The sequence below is a fragment of the Leptinotarsa decemlineata genome, unplaced genomic scaffold (genome assembly GCF_025532065.1).
Source record: "Leptinotarsa decemlineata unplaced genomic scaffold, Ldec_3_MD MMD2_tig00001719_RagTag_RagTag, whole genome shotgun sequence".
Classification (NCBI taxonomy): domain Eukaryota; kingdom Metazoa; phylum Arthropoda; class Insecta; order Coleoptera; family Chrysomelidae; genus Leptinotarsa; species Leptinotarsa decemlineata.
The window spans coordinates 10,724,096-10,746,396 of NW_027412569.1; the positions used below are offsets into that span (position 1 = coordinate 10,724,096).

General features: G+C 35.7%; 2 protein-coding genes across 4 annotated transcripts in view; one reads left to right on the top strand and one right to left on the bottom strand.

The window, feature by feature from the left end:
- Positions 1–3,975, top strand: part of LOC111515702 (uncharacterized) — a 78,600-nt gene extending 74,625 nt beyond the window's left edge. For both annotated transcript variants that reach the window (XM_023171912.2, XM_074176491.1), the window contains 2 exons: positions 21–257; positions 3,670–3,975. In XM_023171912.2, the coding sequence (XP_023027680.2) occupies positions 21–257; positions 3,670–3,786 (354 nt within the window). In that variant the 3' untranslated portion in view covers positions 3,787–3,975. The remainder of the gene's footprint in view (positions 1–20; positions 258–3,669) is intronic.
- Positions 3,976–6,459: 2,484 nt separating this feature from the next.
- Positions 6,460–22,301, bottom strand: part of LOC111515691 (uncharacterized) — a 44,783-nt gene continuing 28,941 nt past the window's right edge. Inside the window, exons 3-6 of one of the 2 annotated variants that reach the window (XM_023171902.2) lie at positions 18,154–18,786; positions 12,031–12,186; positions 9,973–10,245; positions 6,460–6,883 (exon numbers count right to left, since the gene is read on the bottom strand). In XM_023171902.2, coding sequence (XP_023027670.2) covers positions 6,596–6,883; positions 9,973–10,245; positions 12,031–12,186; positions 18,154–18,786 — 1,350 coding nt within the window. In that variant the 3' untranslated portion in view covers positions 6,460–6,595. The remainder of the gene's footprint in view (positions 6,884–9,972; positions 10,246–12,030; positions 12,187–18,153; positions 18,787–22,301) is intronic. The other variant, XM_074176492.1, reaches the window with a different exon arrangement.

Consider the following 22,301-nt stretch of genomic DNA (forward strand, 5'->3'; position numbering starts at 1 on the left):
TCAATTCAATACTTTTCCAGGTGAACATAGAAACGATGAAAGCCCAGTATATTTGGAACATAAGCCTGGACCATCACAAAGTAGGCGAAATGTTCATCGTCTGTGGAGTTTTGTATGCAGTCGACAGTGTGACGGAAAGAAACAGCAAAATACGATTCGCGCTTGACTTGTACAAAAACAACCTGCTCGACGTGAATTTGTCATTCACGAATCCATTCAGGAAAACTACGATGCTCGGTTATAATGCGAAGAGCCAGGTGAGCAGTTGCGAAATAGTCTGGTTTGCGAGTGCTATTTTAGCAAAAATATATCCTCCAAGACCAAAATACTTCAAAAGAGAAATCGCTAATGATTGTTGAAGTTATGAACAATTAAGTAGAAGACAGCGGTTTGCATTTTGCGAATACCTGAAGGAATATTTAAGATATTCCAAAACTCGAAAAAAGTGCTTTAAATAGTAGGAAATTTGCTAAAAAAATTTCACCTATGATAGTAATATCACAATTTTCACAAACATTTTAATATCTAGACGCTAACATAGTACCTTCTTTTGTTTCTTCATGAATAAAAATACTTAGAAAATACATTAATTTTGTAATTCTTTCGATTGTCAATGAAGATGTGAAGAACATAATTTATGTCTAGGAAGATCTTTTCTAAAATCTTCAAACAAATGCTCCAAGGAGTGAAAAACCAAATAGTAGCAAAATTAAGTGATTAATGAACACATAGGTAATCAAAAATTGCAGGAGAAATATTTCGCCGCAGATTATTATCGAAATCAGCGTTTCCCAAACTTTTTTGCCTGGGGACCCACCTTCATAGTGGATTTTTTTTCACGACTCACATATTGGATAATATTAACTGAATTATCAATACTAATAATATTGTTATTATTATTATTATGCCAGTGGGTCGCAACCACCAGTGGGTCGCAGCCCATGGTCTAGATAATAGTCAAATTGGTTTTTCTCAGTATTTATACTTGATCAGTTCGAATGTCTGATTATGTCCATGTATGCTAATTATGTATTAGAAATCAAAAACTCAATTTTCTCTCAAATTTGACATAAGTCTCAAGAAAGCTTTCATTCTCTTCGTGAGCAGTGCAAATAATGAATTTTGATTGAGACAATCATTATGAGTTTGCATTTCCTGGAAAGTCCCGGGCTCCTGTAGATAAGGCACGTTTAGATAAGCAAGTAGCTAACCTAACCTAACTTAACCTAACCTAACCTAACCTAACCATATATCTTGCTGCAATACGACTGAGCGTTTCATCATGAAATTGGAATTATGGATTATGGATAATGGCACTTGTTTGAGTAAATTTACGGTTATTTAAAAAAAAATTAGACTTTTCAAATAGTTTTTGATATATACGCCAAAACTAAATGGCTATCCGAACAATTGTTTCAAACTTTTGCATTTCTTGCAGTTCTTCTTCAAAATTTTTCAAACGCTTTCCCGACTCATGAAATACATATTTTCTATAAAATGGCATTTGTTTACTGGACTAGAATTCGTGTAAGCGCTGACTGTGTTATTTATATTGGAGTTGTTGGGAAAACTTTCCGAAATTGTTGCCTATTGTTCGGTTTACTCATAGCTTCGCGGAGTTTTTCTATGCGATGGAGAATTCTTAAAGGGACGATTTTATTCGTTTTATTTTTTTTTAATCACGTTTTTGAATTGATCTTACGATACTTGAAGAATGCTGCTAGGCATGAAGAAGGGAAGAAGGAGAACGATATAGACATACCCAAATATTCATTCGAAAGAAGATTTGCAACCTATGTCGAAAAATAAATGTAATAAAAAAGACATGTCCCACGTAAAAATGTAGTAATTTTTTCGAAAAGCGATTCAACAAGCGATTTGGCCTCATTAAAAGATAATCGGTACTGATAAAGTCTATTCATATCTAACATGGACGCCTCGATGATACGATGCGCTCTGTGAAACAAGTTCAAATAGTGTTACTTGTCTGACCAACAAACATTTTTCACAATTGTTATAATTTATATTATGATTCTTCACAGTCCCATTAGAATGACTTGGACCGAACCCGTGAATACTCAACTTCTCAAAGAGGATATATTGAGTCGAAATTCATCAAGATGTACAAGGAATTTTTTTTCAGAAACTTCATCGTCTTGGGTATTTGGGCTATTGAAACACAGGAGAACTTCACTTTGGATGAATTCAGATTTCTTTTCGTTTCACCAATTTGAAGTCAATCCCCCTTATTGAGAGTGAAAATATATAGTGGAAGGTACAAACAGTGATTGATGATTTCTCTAAGATCCCTGAGGATGAATTGAATATAATTCGATACGTTGGAAAATGAAACAATGATTTTCCAACGAGCCCACTAGCCCCTTCCCAACTATAAGTTTAAGTGAAAATGATCGAGATTGAATCACAAGTCTGAGTATAACTACACTCTTCAGTTGGCTCAAGATTTTACGAATGTGTTGGGTAATTTGTGAAGTATTATTTCCACTCTACCCATTCAACAAAATTGATATCGATGAAGGCACTGAAATAATGAATTCGAATGGAAAAATATCAATATTGCATTAGACTATTTAATTTTTTTGTCCTTTCGATACCTATTCAGAAAAAGCCTCGGTAGATAATAACGTTATTCTGAGGTGGATTAAAGGGCACGACAGGAGTGAAGGTAATCGCATTGCCGACTCTTTAGCCCGGAAAAAGGCTGGACTAAGAGTTTTAGGACCCAGTGGCACCTACGGCCTGATGACTTCGACAATTGCGGAACTAGCCAAACGTAACAACCCATGCTCAATCCTTAAAAAGATGGGATGAAATCAAAGGATGCACTTCTGCCAGAATCACCCTGGGCGACCCTGGGAAGCTGGCACCGAAGAAATATCTGGCGATGATCAGGAAAAATCTACGCTTAACAGTAGGATATGTGACTGGCCACTGTCAACTAAGGAAACACCTTCTCAATATAGGGCTAGTGGACACACCTCTATGCAGGATGTGTGAACAGTAAGATGAAACTGTCAGGCATGTCTCATGCGAATATCCGGAGTTATAGTCATTAAGAGAGTGTGTGTTCGGCGAGTCTTGGCCTACACCTGCCGATATAAAGGAGATGTCTCTCAGTGACCTACCCAGCTTCCTGGAAAGGACAGGATGGACTATGACTTAGGAGGACAACTCCTTGGGAGGATGTACAATGGATCACATGTGGCCTAAGTGCTGTGGGCCTACACTCAGCCTCCCTACTCTACAGATACAGAACTATTCAGAAACCAAAGAACAGTTTTCTGGCAGCTGACATTAACGCCTGCTTGTATATTTAGCAAACATATATCTGCACGATGAAAAGAGAAATGAAAAGTTCTATGTTTTTTACCACTTTTATATGTGGTAAAAAAGTGGTAAAAAACATAAAAATTTTCATTTCTCTTTTCAGTATGATCTCCTACCACGTAGTAACGGCTACATTCATCAATTTATTCACCTGCACATTTCTCAAAACTGAACCAACAAAGTTTATCTTTATTTTTCCTTGCAACTTGTCCAAACTCACTTCACGGCATTATTGAATTTATCTTATCCTGTTGCGATACGAGTTTTTTCTTCTGAAAAACTTCACGTAATTCAATTTAGTGCTGAATACTATTTTTCCAGGAACTGTATTCGTGGGATAAAGGAAACCAATTAACGTATCCAGTTCGATATCACGATATAGGGTATAATGTGACAGGGAAAGAGGATAAAACTGAATCAGCAGATGGATTACGATAATCCCAACCCAACGGAGAAACGGCGAAAAGTGACACGCGCTATACAGGGTTCGACGACTTTCAAGGAATAGGGGAATGTTTGGAAGAGTTTTTTATTTGTAGGCGTTTCTGAATGGGGTGGATGATATTGTATAGTTATGGAAGAAGTATCTTTGTGAATCAAAATTTTGAAATAAAACGTAGTTTGAAACTGATCTTTTATTTATATTGTTCACCTGTAGATTTTGGAAACTTTATGTTTATGATGGAAGGATGTGAATCCTGTGGCATTGAAGACATTGGGTAATGAGCAGCAACTTCAGAGTGATAATTGAATGGCAACCTCACTATTAAAATATGCAGTGAATCACAACTGATAATTATGAAACAGTGAAAATTGGCGAATAATGCAGTATTTGGAGAAACAACAGAAATTAATAGCAGAAGATCACTGAGAAAGAAAGCAATAGTCTTTTCGAAATGTGTCTCATTCTTGAATTGTTTCGACATATTTAAGAGGGACCGTTTTAGGATATCAGTTTATTGTTTGAGACTTTTTTACATTTTCCGTAATGAGGGTTGCCAGCCATGAAGAGAAACAGTACTTATCAGGTATGATAATTTATCGAAACTTGTTTTGATAATTTCGATCCTATTCCCGATGTAGTCTTGATGTTTACTCACAACGAATCACTGATAGCATATGAAAGTTTCCATACGTTCCTGAAAACATCAACTCCCCTAGAATTCATAATTGAAGTTGAAAATAACAGCTCACTGCGATTTTGGAACGTCTTTATTATAAATTCCAAATAATCGCTACCTCAATTTTAAATGACATCATCATTGTACCCAATTCAATTCTGTTTTGAATTATCTCATATACAGAACTATCAGAAACATTGAAAACCACAGTAGATCAAAGGTAATCCTTCCTTTGAACTATGATCAATTTAACTAGTTTAGCGATCAAATAATTTTTCTGAAGATAGGTTGTTTGAGTAACAAGATCAATATTTTCTTGAAAATTTAATTTGATTCGAATCATTTATTCTTTTCATTACAGTTTAAATTACTAAATTATGTTTTATTGTCCATAATTCTATCAACAGTATATAATACTTGTTGAATGACATCTTGAAATTCTAAAGGAATAGTGAAGAAAACAACTATATGCAGTAGTTTCTTTCAGTCAAAAACGTGCGTCTTTAAAATTGTCAACGTCAGAAATATTACAATGATCATAATCAATTTCTCTCTCTCAATTTTACATCCAGAGGTTATGAGTATACGTATATTCTATTCGAAACAAATTTTTCCTGCCTAAATTTTTTCTAGTAGAAGTTTTTCGAATGCCATCTGTTTTGCTTACATTTACTTACAAAAATGATCTTGCAGAGAAAGGAAATACTCAAAGCAATAAAAGGACACGAAGATGAATCGAATTGTCAAATGCAGGGTTTTCATATTCTGTCCCAGATGGCACTATGCAGTTGAGTAATATAGATCAATAATGAGAGAAACTTCTTTTATCCACTAGAGGTCTCTAGCATTAATTTTCGTAACCCTTTCTTAAGTTAGCTGTACAATATGTCTATACTGCATATCCTGAAGTTGGATTTCTAACAACCGATGTTATTCGGACCAAAGTTACTGCCTTTTGAAACCATTATCGTCGGAACCGTATTCTGATTAAATTAGATTATTCTTTGCAAAATACAACAAAATTTGTATTTCGACTTGATGTTTAAAGTTGAGGCGCTTCTAGATTTTTCTGTACGCCAAAATTTGGACATACTATGATATGAATCATATTTAAAATGATCAGGTTGAAGAATTTGCAATATCCTACTTCGAAGAAACTTTGAGACTGAATAAAATCAAAAACATCATACTGGTCTTTGATTTACATGAAAATTATGTTTCGTAGTTGGGTCAAAATACATTGATTAGAAAAATACATTATTTTCATTATTTTATTGGAGTAAAATGCTACTTATGTATGAACGATGATTATTTAAACATCTACAATTTACTTTCAGTTATACGACCTGAATGGTTTTCTCTACACAACCTCAACCGATTGGAGCCCCAAGAAGATGTAATTTCTTTCAGGTGAGTCAAAATAATGATATCAGAAGTTATATTATTTTGAGGAACCTAAGTCTGAGTCAAGATACAAGCTGAAAAAAGTAAAGTTCAGTGATATCTCTTTTATACCACGGGCGTTGTTGAAAAGAAGCAATCAAATACCCTACTGCTGAGAGATGTGGTTATAATTTAGACAGAGATGGGAATTTTCCATATAAAAGAAGATCATGAGATCATATCAGATAAAGGAGATGAGTGGATGAAATTCTTTGTTTTTTGATCCAAAACTTAAATTCTTTCAAATCAAATCATGAAAGAGGTAGATGTTTTGCAAATCAAAGGAAGAGCCATATCACAGACCTCACCAGAAGACTAAATCTTCAAAAATATGAATTGATAGATGAATTTTGAACCACCAAATGACGTTCATGAGAGGTAATTAGATTCAATAACTTTTGGTGAATAAGGGTGGAATTGAGAAATATTTATTGCTTTTTTTTTCATCCGAAAAGTTTGAATATGACAGTAGGGGCAAAGAGATTGGGTCAGATTAAGAAATGTAGACTACTGAGTGGGTGGAAGGGGATTGACAATACATACAATATTTATGTTACCGATTTAATTGAAATATAATAACAATAATATAATAAAAAACTAAAAAATATTAATAAAATTAAATCAGCGCCTCCAGAGGGATATTGCAGTATAAAAATATAATATAAAATTCACAGTCAGCGTAATTATTTCCTGTTAGCAGGCCGCCCTTTGGGGGGAGCCCCCGGCTTGGGCTTGTTGAACTGGTAGGACGAACATTTGGGGATGTGCCTCTCAGCCGCAGCTGCGTTGAATCTCCTGCCGCAGTGGGGGCATTGCACGTAGTCGGGGTTGCTGGAAGGGGGAGGGGGAGGCAAGTCCGACAGTTTCCCACCTTTTGCAAGGTGGGCTTGGGCCTCCTTGGCCGATCGAATGGCAGCGATAAATTCCTCGTGGGTGCGTCGCCAGTCTTTTTTGGGGGGTTGTTTCGAAGACTGTAAAGAACAAACGAATTAGATTTTCCACAAGACCTTGACGTAACGCCGTGACATAACTTATTTTGAAACGGAGTTTCAAAAAAATCATACAGTGTGACCTATTTTGCAATTGAACACTTCTATGAAACATGAACTTTTCAACTAATTGAATTTTAAATTTCACTAGTTCGGACTTCCATTGTCCAATAAGTAAAATGATTTGAAATCCCCGAAACAACTGAAAAAGGAGAATTAAAAATAAATAGCTGAAAATTACAATTATATTAAGCAAAAATAACCTGAAATGAAATAATAGTGAAATAAAATACAAGTAAAATTAAAACGATTGAACAAAAAATAAAGAAATACAAATAAATATGAGTAAAAAAAGTTAAGAGATTCCAAGCCACGTTAGTTCACGATGTTTCGATTGTTAGTATCTACAATCGTCTTCGGGTAATGACTGATGAAAGAGAAAACGAATATACCTATAGCAGTAATTATGGAATTACTAGGATGCTGTGTACGAAACTGTTATTTCCAACTGAAGGACGAATTCTTTACACAGGATGAGGGACTGCCAATGTGATCGCCACTTTCACCTGTTATAGCCAATATATATATGGAGTGGTTTGAAACTCTGGCCATTGAAGAAGCCCACAAGAAACCTCGGGTCTGGTTGAGATATGTTGACGACATCTTCATAATATGAAACCATGGGAATACTGAACTAGACGCCTTCCTGAAACACATCAACAGCATGAGACCTTCCATCACTTTCATAATGGAGAAGGAAATCCACAACGAATTGACATTCTTAGACGATTTGGTGAAGAGGACCGACACTAAGTGGGAAACATCTATATACCGAAAACCCACTCATACGGGACAGTATCTGAACCACGAATCCAACCACCATCAATCAACTAACAGAGGAATCATCAAGACTCTATTAGACCGTGCTTTCGGGCTCTGTAGTACGAAGGAAGGTCTCAAGAAGGAACTAGACATCATCAAAAATTATCTTCAACGGAATGGCTACTCCAAAGCGATGGTAGAAAAGACATTGGCTGAAAAACAGCAAGAGCCTCGCAAGGAAGAAATGCCGTCACAACCAGTGCTTGCACTTCCCTACATCAGAGGATTATCGGAGAGGATAAGAAGAATTGGTTCCAAGTACAACATCAGAAAGTTTGTTTGAAGGCGATTGACAACATCAGAACCTGCTTCAGATCTGGTAACACTATCCGTAGCAGCCTCACGAAAACCAGGCCACCAAACGCGGACTGCGATTCCAAGAATTGCATTTACCGGATACCCTGTGAGTGCGGAAAATCCTATATTGGTGAAACTAAGAGCAATAGAAAGAGTCCACTTGAACATCAAATTATATGAATGGGTTCTCGGTTTCAAGAATAACTTCTGATTTTTCTCTAAAGCCAAGTACTTTCTGCTCGGTACTGATGATGCCTAACAAGCTGAAATAGCTCACTACCGATGACTCTTAGATTGAAATCAAACTGTAAATGATCGGAATAGTACTTATTCATCTATTTTATTTTCACGAAATATTATTTTCCAGCAGCTTGACTGATTAGAAACCGCTTACTGAATCAAAAAAGGGGTTTGAGCTGCTTTTTTGGCTGGTAAGGGCGAATTTAATAGTTGGGTTGGATTAGGTCTGAAGTGACTGGGTCTATTCGACCCTCCACCGCAACCCGCAAGGGTTTATTGTGGCTCACACCTCTTCACACTCGACCACATAAACCCAGCTTCCTAACGAAGCCGATTAGTTTCTATGGTGAATGGTCTTTCAAGTCAGATGGTAAGAGTATGGCTCTGCCAAACTCCAAAACTCTGATTCGGTTCCCAGCGGGGCAGGCACAAAGTATATGCTCTGCTGTTTCATCATTTTCCAAACCTTCCAGGCCTGTATGGCCTGGAATCCAGACCAGAGGCAATTTGTTAAGTCTTCCTATGGGTGAGAGTCGTTTTTGACAATTTAGACGTTGATCGGTAGGAGTCAAGAACTTGCAACGCCGCTTGACTGCCCGAGAATATTTCTATTGACTTGCATATGAGGTTGGATCCTCCCAATCTCTCCGCACACAATTCAATAGCGTAAATTTCCGCTTGGAACACAGTCGCATTGGTTCTTAGGCAGTTTGATCTCTCTGTGACTGAAAACACCTGCACCGGAAACGTAAGGAGTTTTTGATGCATCTGTGAACCAACAACTATCTGCTCTCAAAATTTACTTCTCCCGGAGGAATTTTATAGTACGTCACTAGTCAATTGTTCAGACGTTGGAGATTAGAAGGATCGACGATATCTGTCAATATAGGGTTGGGGTACCATTTCAGCTTCAATTTCAGTTCTGGTGTAAGTAAAATTTTGTCAAATTTCATTAGATTTCTTTGCCGTGTCTTCTTTCATGTTTCTTTCATGTTTTTTTCCCGAAATCCAATCACGTTACAAGTAAAACTTGAGTAATGTATTTTGAATTTTTTGGTGAGATGATAATATACCTCAAGAAACCAACGATATTTTCTCAAACATGAAAACAAAATATTGAGTAAGTATAAAAAGCAGAGATTCATTGGTCAATTCCAATAATGTTACAGTTTCTGGAAAGATTAGTAAAACTTTGCAATTGAGGCTAAATCGATTTGCACTACGTACGACCGACAATTTCCTGAATTTACATGCAATGGAAACCCACTACTATCTATGATCTTCGTGTCAATACTCACACTTGCGGCGCATTTTCCAGAACTGGGTTAAAGACATGACATGACGTGTCTTTCCAGGACACGCACAGTTTGGACAATCGTGAAGATGTAGGAGAAGTAACCATTAAGTATATAATTTTGAGTTGTGAGAGTTGAAAAGCTTGCATTTCAACAATCTCGAGTTTTTCTGCATTCTGTCATTATTCTCTACCACTTTCTATTGTCTTCTGTCTTTTTATTGTAAAACCGATTCCTCTTATCGTATATTCATCCCGATTTACTTAAATACTATGGTCGCAGCTGCTGTTATTTTTTTGCGCATTTCAATTTTTGTAGGTCTCTTCACCTTTGAAAGAAGTTTATTCCATTACTCACCTTACTGCTAATCTGCGACGGTTTTGCCTTCCCAGGTTTCAAGACGTACGACTCCAGCTCGGTTCCGAGTACTCGGTGTTTTGTGGCATCGTAAGCTTTCCTCTTCTTCTTTCCCGTCTTGGAGCAGATGTCTTCGTGCTTCTGGATCCGGTCCGCTGCGAATCTGCGGCCGCAGAAATTACATTCTGCTAAATCATCGCGGACCACTGGCGATTTAGCGGATTGCTTGGCAGAAGGGCGGGTATTCAGAGGAGCCTTGGCTGAAGATTTTGCCTGTAGAAATAGAAAGTTAATTAGAAAGCGATGCTAGGAGGATTTATATGAGAGTCGTGGTTAATTGCAGATAAGTGGTGATTACCAGAATAAGAGAGCACCGGATTCACAGTGGAATATCAATGTATCCTGTCTTCAAGAGAAAGCAGAAAGCTTTCATGTTGGTTTCACTGTGAGACACTTCATTTCTCATTATATTTTCTCGATCCTAAATTAATTATTACTTATCTTGCTTGTCAGCAATAACAGAAAATATTTCTCTATGCTCATGCTTCTAAAAAAATGGAGAGAAAAAAGGAGAGAGAGAAGAAAAAAGATGGAAGAGAAGACGAAAAACGGCGAAAAGAAGAAAATATAAGAGGAAAGAGAGAAGGGCCGAGAAAAAAAATGAATGATAAAAAAAGATAGAAAAGACAATAAATAAGGAGGAGAAAAGACAGGCAAAAGAGTGAAGAGAAAAAGTGGGAAGAAAAGAGAAAGAAGTGGGAGAGAAGATAAAAGAGAAGAAAGGGGACAGAATGAAGATGAAAGAGGAAAGTGGGACTGAAAAAAGAAGAAAAAAGTGAAAGAAATAAAAGAAGGAACAGTTGAGTTGAACGCGGGAAGAAAAGAGAAAGAGAAAAGGAGAAAGAGAAAAGGAGAAAGAGAAAAAAGAGTGCAAAGGAAAAATAGAAGCGATGAGAGAATCAAGAGACGAAAGAGTACATAAAAAAGTGAAGATAGAAAAAAGGCAATGAAAAAGAGGAAAGATAAAAAAGAAAGAAGCAAAGAAAAGAGAAAGAGGAAAGATTGAAAAGGAAAGATGGAAAAAAGAAGAGGCAAAAAAAATAAAAATAGAGAGAGGAAAGATTGAAGAGAAAGGGGCGAAGGGAAAATAGATCAGAGTAAAGTGAAGAGAGAGAAAGAAAAGAGGAAAAATTAAAGAGATTAGGGAATGAGAACAGAGAAAACCGAAAAGAGAAAATAGAAGAGATGAAAAAGAAAAAAAAGAGATAATAGAAAAGAGACAATGACCTCACGAAAATGAGAAAATGATTCTTCAATACAATAAACGACTCATTTATCATATCTAGAAATGTGAAGATCATGATCGAAGCTTACTCTTATAATAATAGATTCTTGAATCGAATGAAGAAGTTATTCTCAATTTCCAGGAACTTATCCTAACAAATATCAGAAAACATAAACATTATCTCAGATGAACGTCCATTCTTTATTTATTATTATTCTGTTATTTTACAGCAATAGGTACCTATAGAGCAACCAACAATAGATAAAACCATGCGCCATACAGACAAGCTGAGCTTATCATGCTGTTTGCTAAAAAACAGGCGAAATTCATATCACAACTGATATTACTTTGTGAATTTGGAATCGTCAGTCCTGCACTGTAAAATACAAAGGCACATTTTGATATACGGGTTTGACTACAATAAAATCTTTTCTTCAAAACAGAAGAAAATATCTGGAAATTTGTATTTTAAAAGGAAAAACCACCATTGTATGACTACCGTTGGGCAATATTATTGGGCAATGCTAGTATGTAGGCAATGCTAACATTTTTTCTTTTCAAAATACATACTACTGTTTCTTTGAAAAGATAGGTAAACTATTTTGACAGGCAATATCTTTAAATTCATGAGAGTATGAACAGAAACTGCTCAATTCTCAACTCAAATAACAAACTGAACAGACAAATCAAAGGAAAAAAACCAAATTATCATCTAAACTAAGTAACGCTGACTATCACCCGATATGATTCAAATATTTCAAAAAGATTCTCACCTTATCACCCATCGCTGGTGTATTATTTGATGTCCTTGAAGGAGTACGAGAAGTTGTACTAGATATTCTAGGAGAGGGAACTGTTTTCGTTACAGAAGATGTTGTTTTTGACGTCGGTGTTGTTCTGTTGTTAGTGATATTCTTCTTGACGATAGGCTGGAAATGTAATGTAACGTTACCTTCGTAGAGGAATAATTGACGTTTCTTTATGATTGTAAAATTATTTCTTCCAGAGGAAAGTTTTTACTGGAAGTGACAGTAGCATTTCATTTGGATACACAAAAATTTTGACAGGTCTGTTGTTTTTGACGTTTCTCATAAAGTCAAGATGTGATAGTTGACGTCCAAGAGTTCTCTGACGCTAATCAAAAGTTGATAGGGCAATGTGATTTGAAATTTGATTTGACTGTTGAATTTTGAATACCTAAAGCTGTTTTTGAAAATTATTCCCAATTTCGAAGCAGTATCAAAGTCCAAACTGATATCAAGGGGAGGAATAATTAGAGATGAACCTCCCGACTGATTTTGAAAATCATTTCACCTACAGATAAATCGACAATCAGCAAGTAATATGAGTTGTATTTTATTTTCAAAAAAATTGAAGGTCTCTAGAAAAATTGCCATGATGTGACCCCAGGTACAAAAAATTGCCTAAGTAATTATTCAGTGTGCCATGTGATGAGAGTAGATTCACAAATAGCAATAATTTGATCAACTACTTTGGAATTATTCGAATCGAAAGACAACTTCACTTTTATTTCATCGAGAGCCTCTGCACTTTCCATCAAATTTTCAAACTGACTACCTCATTGAGAGTATATGCTCAAGACTCATACAAACGGAGAAAGTATTTCGAAGGACGAAGGGTCAGCGAACAGGGCAGATTGAAAGGTTGACTTTCACATAACCCTGCAACCTATGCAAAATACAGGCTACTCTGTTCTTCGATTATATCAGACATTCTAATGAAAGTCCTATTACTTTGCTCGATAACACGCAAACTTCTCCGAAGTTTCGTGAAAACTCCTGAATAAATTATGAAAACGGTGAGGTCAAGGTCGAAATGCAGGACAGTGGAATCATTGAGGTATCACCATTTATGAGAAGTACAAATAATTTTTGTATCAAGATGGATGATTTGTTTTTTTCAATCATAAATTCATTACTATTTCTATCTATACAGGGTGTCTCTAATACGATCCTCACCATTGGGATCTCGGAAACTATGAGAGATAAGAAGATAGTTAAATTGGGGCAAAGTTGCGCATTTACCTGACTAACAATATGCCGTTGAGAAAGTTCTGAATTTCCGAGTATATCCGGAGATACCTTGGAAAATGTTATTTATTATTTTCTGGCTTTATTGTTCGAAGGATTCGAAAATAAATGGCATTTTCACATTGCCACTTTTTTTCTGCTACATAATAGTTTTTCAAATTTGCTATCCGACGTTTCGTCTTCCGGCCACAATCATCAACTTAATTTTTTCCTATATATTTATATTTTTTTATATATTAATATGAAATCCCTGTTCGTTAGCACGGTTACTGTTAAATACAGCATGGACTACAGTTCAAACATTTAAAATTAAGTCCTGTATTTATTACTGGATTACTTTCCCATTGTTGAATTATTCACTAGAAAAAAATATAAAATAAATAATTAATTTCTACTTTTATTAGATATCAATAACATTTATTTTCTAAGCGCACATCTTTCAAATTCTGTCCGTTAGACCCCAAGTATCATACCTTTTCGGGATCAGCTCCTTACAGATTATCTAAAACTGACACCAAATACAGGATGTTGTATTTAAAAAATTACCGATGACGTCATCACATTAATATGTGTATAATGAAATTCTGTTGTAAAATGTAGAATATTAAAATTAAAAATCGATGTGTTTCAGGTTTTTGTAAAATGTTCTTTGGTTTTGGAAATATCGAATTTATTCCATTCTTTGCAGACACACTGTATACAAACATAAAGGAATGTATAATTTTTTTCATAGTTTCCTTTTCGTTGTACTGTCAAAAATATTACAGAGGTGGAAAAGACCTTTTAAACAAGGTGTCACCTGTCTGTTATTACATCTGATAGTTTGTTTTTTGGAAAAGAAAGTTTTTGGCTTTCTGCTACTCCATCTTGATACAAAAAATATGTTTCAATACTGGAAGTACATGTAAGTTTAGATATCTTCCAAAGTTTCCGCAACATAACTTGTGCATCTAACTATTATCAACTCACTGTACATCAATCAATCAATCAATCAATGTACTTTATTGTCTAAGAGGAAAGACTCTTGTTGACAAAGCATGGTTTACATGTACAATACGATAAATAGTATATGCCTATAAATTTGTCAGTGATTTATATAAAATGGTTAAAATTTGCAGATATAAACAATATATAATACATATATCTTTGGTCGAGGTAAAAAGAACAAAACATAAAAATAAAAATATATAAATTTTTTTTCATCTCTCGATGAAATCACACATAAATATGATAAAATGCAAAAATAGATAAAATGCAAAAAGCTACAGTTAGCCCAAGATACTGTCACTATAATACTCCTGCAGGCTGTAGTATCCTTCAGTTAAAAATATGCTTTTGACAGTTTTCCGAAAGATTCTCGGGCATGATATATTTTTTACTTGGCTCGGCAGATGATTGAAGATTTTTTTACTCTCAAATATGAGAGAGTGTTTGTGGTTAATGTCGTTTTTGGTAGCGGTGAGGGTAAGTCGTCTTTTTGACGAGTATTATATGGTCTTATAATTGTCATATTGGATTGTTCTTTATCATCAATGTATATACCTAAGAATTTTATGCTGGTATTGTTATTTATGATTTGTTCATTCAAGGTCAGATTTTCATAATTGAACTTGAAGGTCAGGATTTTGGTCTTATTTCCGTTGAAGCAAAGATAGTTTGAGTCACACCAGGTTTAAACTTTCTGTAAGTCTAGAAAGATACGCTCTTTCAGAATTTCACTTCCATGCCATAGTATGGTGGTATCGTCTGCAAACATGGTAAAGGTTCCATGTATATCAATCTTACTGAGGTCATTAATGTAAATAAGGAAAAGAATTGGGCCAAGACCGGATCCTTGGGGAACTCCCCAGTTTATTTTTGAGATACCAGAGGAACAATTCGGCAATTTGACAATCTGAGTTCGGTTCGAAAGACAGCTTGCAAACCAGTCGAGTGTCACTCTTCTGAATCCATAGCAATATAATTTTTTGAGCAGTACTCTGTGATTAACGCAGCCGAATGCTTTTGAAAAATCGCAGAATACTGCTCCAATAGCTCTTCCATCGTTTAGGCCAACATACAGTTCATTTAAAAAGTTGAAAATTGCATCACTTGTGCGTTTAGGAGTTTGAAAACTGAATTGTACTGTAGATAATATGTTATGTTTGTTCAAGAATGCCAATAATCTCTTTTTTACAAATTTTTTTAAATGGTAGATAGTAAAGCTATTGGTCTGAAATTTGAAGGAGTCTCCAGCTCTCCTCCTTTATGGATTGGCACTATAACGGCTGTTTTCAAACATGACGGAAAAACACCACTAGCAAATGATTTATTTATTTCTTCTGCGAGAGTATGTAATGCTTCGTGTGGTAGATTTTCTAATATTCTTACAGATATTTCGTCGATACCAGAAGAATTTTTGTTTTTGATTTCCTTAAAAGTGTTTTTGAGCTCATCAATATACACCAATAATAGTATAGATTCCAGTACAATAGCTGTTTTTTGGATGTCAATTTTTTTGGTATAGGATATGATATATTGTAGAATCTGCACTTAAAATTGATGGGACACAATACGTGTATAATATGAATAACTGCCTCAAATAGTTTGCCGAACGATAGTGACAAAAGTATTCGTATCAACTGACCCTGTGATATCTATAAAAGTTACTACCTATCCTACGTTCATTGAAAAATTTCGTGACAGCTTGATTACATATACCATTCTCTTCTCGAACGATTGCAGAAAATCAACAAAGACGATTCCACATGAGTGAATCGAAAGTACATAATTTGAACCAAGTTTTATTGATTGTGTTGATTGACTCTGGTGTCTGGAAATGAAGTTCATTGTACCATGTTATTTCCTCTCTTTGTTCTTGCAGTTCATTTACGCTTCAAAATATATCTCCTTCAGTCAAGGGAATGATTCTTTCTGAAGTTAATGGAAAATGTATGGCCAAATAATTACTGTTATGAACGGGATAAGCGTATCCAATAGCAATGAAAACGTTTAACATCAATTTCATCATTTTGTCAACTTGGAGAGATTTTTCAAACAATTGCCCCAGATTGCTAGGTTAGGTCTAAAGTGAGTGGGTCTATTCGACCCTCCACCGCAACTCGCAAGGGTTTATTGTGGCTCACACCTATTCTCACTCAACCAAATAAAAAACTAATCAATAGAGTTTGTTCTATGATTTTTACTATAAGGGTTTTACAAAAACCGCGACACGTGTTTCGCTATACAATAGCTTCTTCAAGCATAACTGAGAGTTACTTCTAAATTACAACCTTAAATATTATAGCCTAGTATCTATTCGTCTACCTAAGTAGTGAATCTACCTGAAAAAATGTACCTGAAAAAGTCAGGTATCAATACATTTTTCGAAAGTCTACCTGACTATTATCACCTGCAGATGAACAGATTCAATAATGGTGAATTATTCAATTCAGTTTGATCGTTCGTAAGATGTTGACAGTTTTTGAATTTGTTCATTTCCATATTCCATATTTCCAATAAACAAATTCAAAAACAAGCATAGCCCACTGACTAATAAGAATTTTTCAATTAACATAATGCAAAAAAAAAATTGAATTGCTTATAAACAATGTATTTGTTTATAATAAATTTATTAACAGTAGCTGAAAAAAATTAAAAAAAAATATTATGAATTAGTTTTTAACCATGAGACATTGAAACAATGAAAAATTTGAAAAAAATTTCATAATGTACTTTTTATAAAATTATAATTTTCAATTGTTAATAATGAAAATAGAAAATAACATTTTTTTTATTTTGGCAACGGTAATCTATTTTTTTGCCTATTAAGGATAAATTCACCAAAAGAAAAAATGCCAGGGTTTTAGTTTAATAATTATAGGGATTTTTATATTAACTTCCAATTCAGAAAAAGTTATTAATTAACAAATTTATAATTAACGTTAAAAATGGGATAAAAATTTTTTGACTGCGGATTATTGTTTATTGATGTATCCCAACATTACATGAATTTTTTCATTCCTTAATATTTACATTTAATATGTTTAAATAATTTTTTTTTATGTCAGAGTGACGAAAGGCGCGCGAAAGCCAGACTACCCACTTTTGGCTATATTTTCAGAGCTCTGTAAAAATTATAAATAATCGAGATACAGTTTCGGGAGTCAGAACTTTTTTTACGCAAATTCATTGATCTTTTCAAATCTTTTTTTAAATTTCCAAAATTTTGAACATTTTCCGAGATATTAAGAAAAAACTAAAGCCCCATTTTTTTTCACCTAATTGTTTATAACTTTTGTGATTTTTATCGGACCTCTCCTTAAACTTTCTAGGCAAAAATACGAATCGAATGACACCTTGGTCGTAGTTTTTGGACAGGGCTGGAAAATGTCACCAAAAAGAGCTAAATCGAGTACATGTGAACCAGACTATGCTTTCTGAACTAATAAGGCTGAAATATCACTGAATCCAAAAAAAATCAGTTATTTTTTTTCTAAGTTGTCAGTAGTATTTTATATCATAACTTTTGTCGAAATATTTCAAAACAAAAGAAGGGAGGACATACTCCCTTCGTATCTCCTCCAAACTCTTCTCCAATACGTGAGAAAATTTCGAAGGTGGATCAATCCCGAACTGAATTTCATTAAAATCCAGTAATATTTAGTAACTTGCCCTTATTATTCGATTCATTCCAAACAGTTTTTAGATTTTAGGAAAACGAGAATCCATAAAATGTCAAGCATAATTTGAATCCCTCTCTGAATAGCATACAGATAATATAAGATAAATTATACTCTTGACTCGAGTGACTCAGACCAACAACGCGTCACCAACAAGAACATCTACCATTTTGATAAAACTCACCTTAGTTTCTCTCTTAGCCACTGGCGGAACATTACTTTTCTTCTTCTGCTCCTTAATCACCACCACATCATCAGCTACCTTCGTCTCCAAGCACGGATCGTCAACTTCATCGAACCCAATCTGTGGCATCACCTCGTTATCCAAACTGTCATTCAGGTTGTGATTGTTCATCATGTCTATCATCTCCCTATGCGACTTTGAATGATGGTTGTCTTCACCTTCATCTTCGTACCTATGTTCCTCATAAGACTCGTTGCCGTTGACGTTGTTGTATAGCCTCTGCACAACCTCGCGCTTCTTCACCAGAGGTTTTCCGTTTTTCACAGAGGTGATATTACTCTGGACAGTAGATCTGACCGTGGTCTTGGTTATCAGGTTTTTCCTCTCCAAGCTTCCTCCTCTGGGGTTTACTTTCGGTTTCAACGGTTCCAGGGGGTAGCTCTTGTCGATTCCACCCTTTTGTCGCCTCTCATCGAACATTTGTCGGACTTTTCCACCTCCGGTTGATCCCAAGCTGGTATTGCTTCCTGCGCTACCCCTTCCAACCCTCTCGAAGGCTCGCTGCTGCTGGTTTTCGTAGAGTTTCAGGAGTTTTTCCTCTCTTTCTTGCATCTGCTTTTGTTGAAAGCGAGCCTGAAACGAAATGACCTGATAGAGATACGTTGGCAGGATTTTATAACTTGCTACACAGTTTGATATTTTCTAAGACGAACAAAACCTGATAAAATCGATCAAAGAACGGAATAATGTATGTTCTCAAAAAAACAATTCACACTAAAGTAATAACAAGCCTGAAAAGTCAATTTTATGGTGAAACACGTGTCCAATGCTATTTCTTTGTGGTTGATAGTAGGAAAGATTAACAGATGTACTCAGAGACAAGAGAGGGTCCTTCAAATTTTGAAAAAACATGAATGTGAGGTTCTAATGAAATTTTGAATGAGGTATGAGAATGAATATGATCTGAAACAACAACGTATTATCTCAGGGCTAGTACACCACCTATGTGAGTGTCGGGAGTTATCGTCAATGAGAGAAAGTGTATTCGGCGAGTCTTGGTCTACACCTGCCGATATAAAAGAGATGTCTTCTAGTGACCTGTCCACCTCCCTGGAAAGGACAGAATGGATGTTGAACTAGAAGGACAACTCCTCGGGAGGATGAACAATGGGTCACATGTGGCCTAAGTGCTGTGGCCTTACACTCACCCTCCCTACTCTACAGATACGAGATACAGATGATCAGAAACAATTTGATGTTTTGCAAAAAATTGAAGAGTTGAGTTCAATCCAGTTACCGAGATGAAATTTGTCGTTTCTAGGCAACCTTTTTATACCTCAATTTCCCAACTTTGTGTGGCTATTATTTAGATGGTGATTTGAAAATAAATTATGAAAATTCACGAACATCTCGATATATCATTTGAATAATTTTTCAAAAGCTTGCCAGAGATAACCAGAGTTGTTCCAGTTATAACTGAAAACACGAATGAAAACTGAAAATCTTACTCCAAGCTTCCTCAGCTCCAGCGCTTCTTGCAAACTTCTTGCCGCCCAAGAAGTTTCAAAATCTAACGACACTACATTGTTCAAACTAGAAGATAAGTATCTGTTCATTTCTGAAACTCAACAAAAACATCACATAATACGTTTGCCACTCACAATGCATTAACTGTTTTCCCAGAACGTCATGATAACAGTGCCGGCAATCATGCTGACGTGTGAGAATTGACGAGGCTCCCTATCAATAAACCCTGTTATGCTTTCACCCCCCTCTTGCAAACATGCGCTCTCAGGGGTTGGAGGTGTGGGAATCGGACGGCGGTCAGTGGGTTAGTGTCTCAAACGTCGACGAGGGAATTCGGAAATTTATTACACGATTTTTGCTTGGTCTGCCTTTCGATATTTTTCACGTGAATTGAAATCTGCAGAGTAGGGAGGCCACATATGACCCATTGTACATCCTCTTGAGGAGTTGTCCTCCTAGGTCATCGTCCATCCTGTCCTTTACAGGAAGGTGGATAGACCACTAGGAGACATCTCTTTTATATTGGCAGATGTAGGCCAAGACTCGTCGAATACACACTCTCTTTGGCAACCTTGAGGTATCTCACGGTGGCCTCCGCGAAGGTTTTGGCAGGTGCAGCGACATCACTGTCGCGGTAGATTGGTGTGAACATTTCTGTTCATCCCCAGCTACCGCCTTAGATTGTGGTGAGCACTTCTGTCCAGTCTCGGGATTGGGTTTTGTTTTTGTTGTTCCTGTTTTTGTGTTTATTTCATTCATGTGTGTTCCCACGAGTACCAAGGGAAGAGTTCGTCACCTCCGACATAGCCCCGCGTTATCAGAGGTAAGCTGATCACAATGAGGTTTCGCCCAGTTTCTCAAGAGGATCGTTCGTAACCGTATATTATATTTATTTCTATTGTATTTGTACCTGTTTTATTCAAACCTTTATTAATTGCCAGTTTTTATCTGACAGTAAAGTATATTTTGATATCACCCTGCGGCTACTCAGTTGTCGGCACGATTCCTTACACCTTAGCTTGGGTAGGCTGGTCCACGGTGACATGTTTTGCAAAAGCTTTTGGGGAGTTTAAGTTCCCCTCACCCTACTTATTTCTGCCTCTGACCAGGATTCCGGCGACCCCCCCCCCCCGCAAGGCCACATTGGCTTCCCGGACAGGGCCTTCATTTCCCTGGACGTTCCCCTATCCTCCACCTAGGGACGCGCTCGATAGGTAGCCCAACCCACGGGATAGGTTCACTAATATTATGATTGATTCAATCAGCATTCTAAACAAAATCCCAATTCATTATAAGAGGTTCAATCGAAAGAATTTTAAACAATCTCAAACCAAATTTTTGCAACTGTTCCAATTTGGGGGTTTTATTTCCATTTATTGTTTTTTTCTCATTTCTTTTATTTCTGCTGCCACCTATATCATCTATGGGGTATGAACAAGAAAAGCACTAAAAAAATTGTATATAGATATCACATTGAAATCACATATAGCTAATATAAATGAAAACATTCAGGTTATATAATAAAACAATGGCAACTGGTACATTGCGTGGAATATCACTCACACATCAATCAAACAAACACCCTATTCTTTTTAAAATGAAACAGACAAACAAACCATGGAGAAATTGACCTACAGATCACACAATTGTAATCATATACATTTTCTACAGACATTCATATATTGTAGTAATATGTATTTTTCACATCAACATATTGGTGTATCTGTGCTCCGGGCAAACTTGAGATCCAAGCTTTAAGCTTATTTTTGAACATATTAATGCCAACGATAGTTTCGATATATGGTAGAACAAGAGTATACCACCGAGGAGCTGAGTAATTATTCTTCCGTGATTTTGGTACATAGGTTGAATTCATTTTGTGGCAATTTTTTTAAGTTCATGTTTATTTTTTTGTTGCCTTATAACAGTAAAGTTGCCTTATGTCTAAAGTTAATGTTTTCTTATACAGCGCTTGTGTGGGGTAAGTTCTTCTTTTATTTGTAATTATTTTCAGAGTTAATTTTTGTATTCGTTCTAGGAGTTTTATATGAGTAGTACTTGCTGTTCCCCAGGCAACTATTCGTAATTTTTTACCAAATAGTTAATATGTTCATCCCTTTCAAATGGGCATCTATATATTTACTAAGATACTTTATTTTATTTACTGAAGAAATAGTGAGATTCACATTATCATATTTTATAGTGTGGTAGTGGTGATTCGAAACTTGGTAAATGGCTAGCATAAGATGTGAAAGGTGATGTAATATGTTTTGGCAATACTAATACCCACTAGTTTACTTTAAAACTATTGAATTATAGCTTTGAAATTTTTTCAACTTTTTCTTTCAGGCAGCTCCACGTTTCCGATTTGTAAATAACTACTGTGTCATCTGCGAAGCTTATTATGTCCCCTTCCATATCTAGCACAAAAAGATCATCTAGGCAGATATTGAAGATAATTCGACCCAGAAATGTCCCTTGGGGTACACCATATTGTACTATTCGAGATTCACTGAAAGTGTTTTTGATTTCCACACATTGATTCCTTTCATGGAAATAACTATAGAGGAGTTGGTGGGATGTTTCTCTGAATCTAATACTCTCAAGTACCTCTAGAAGTT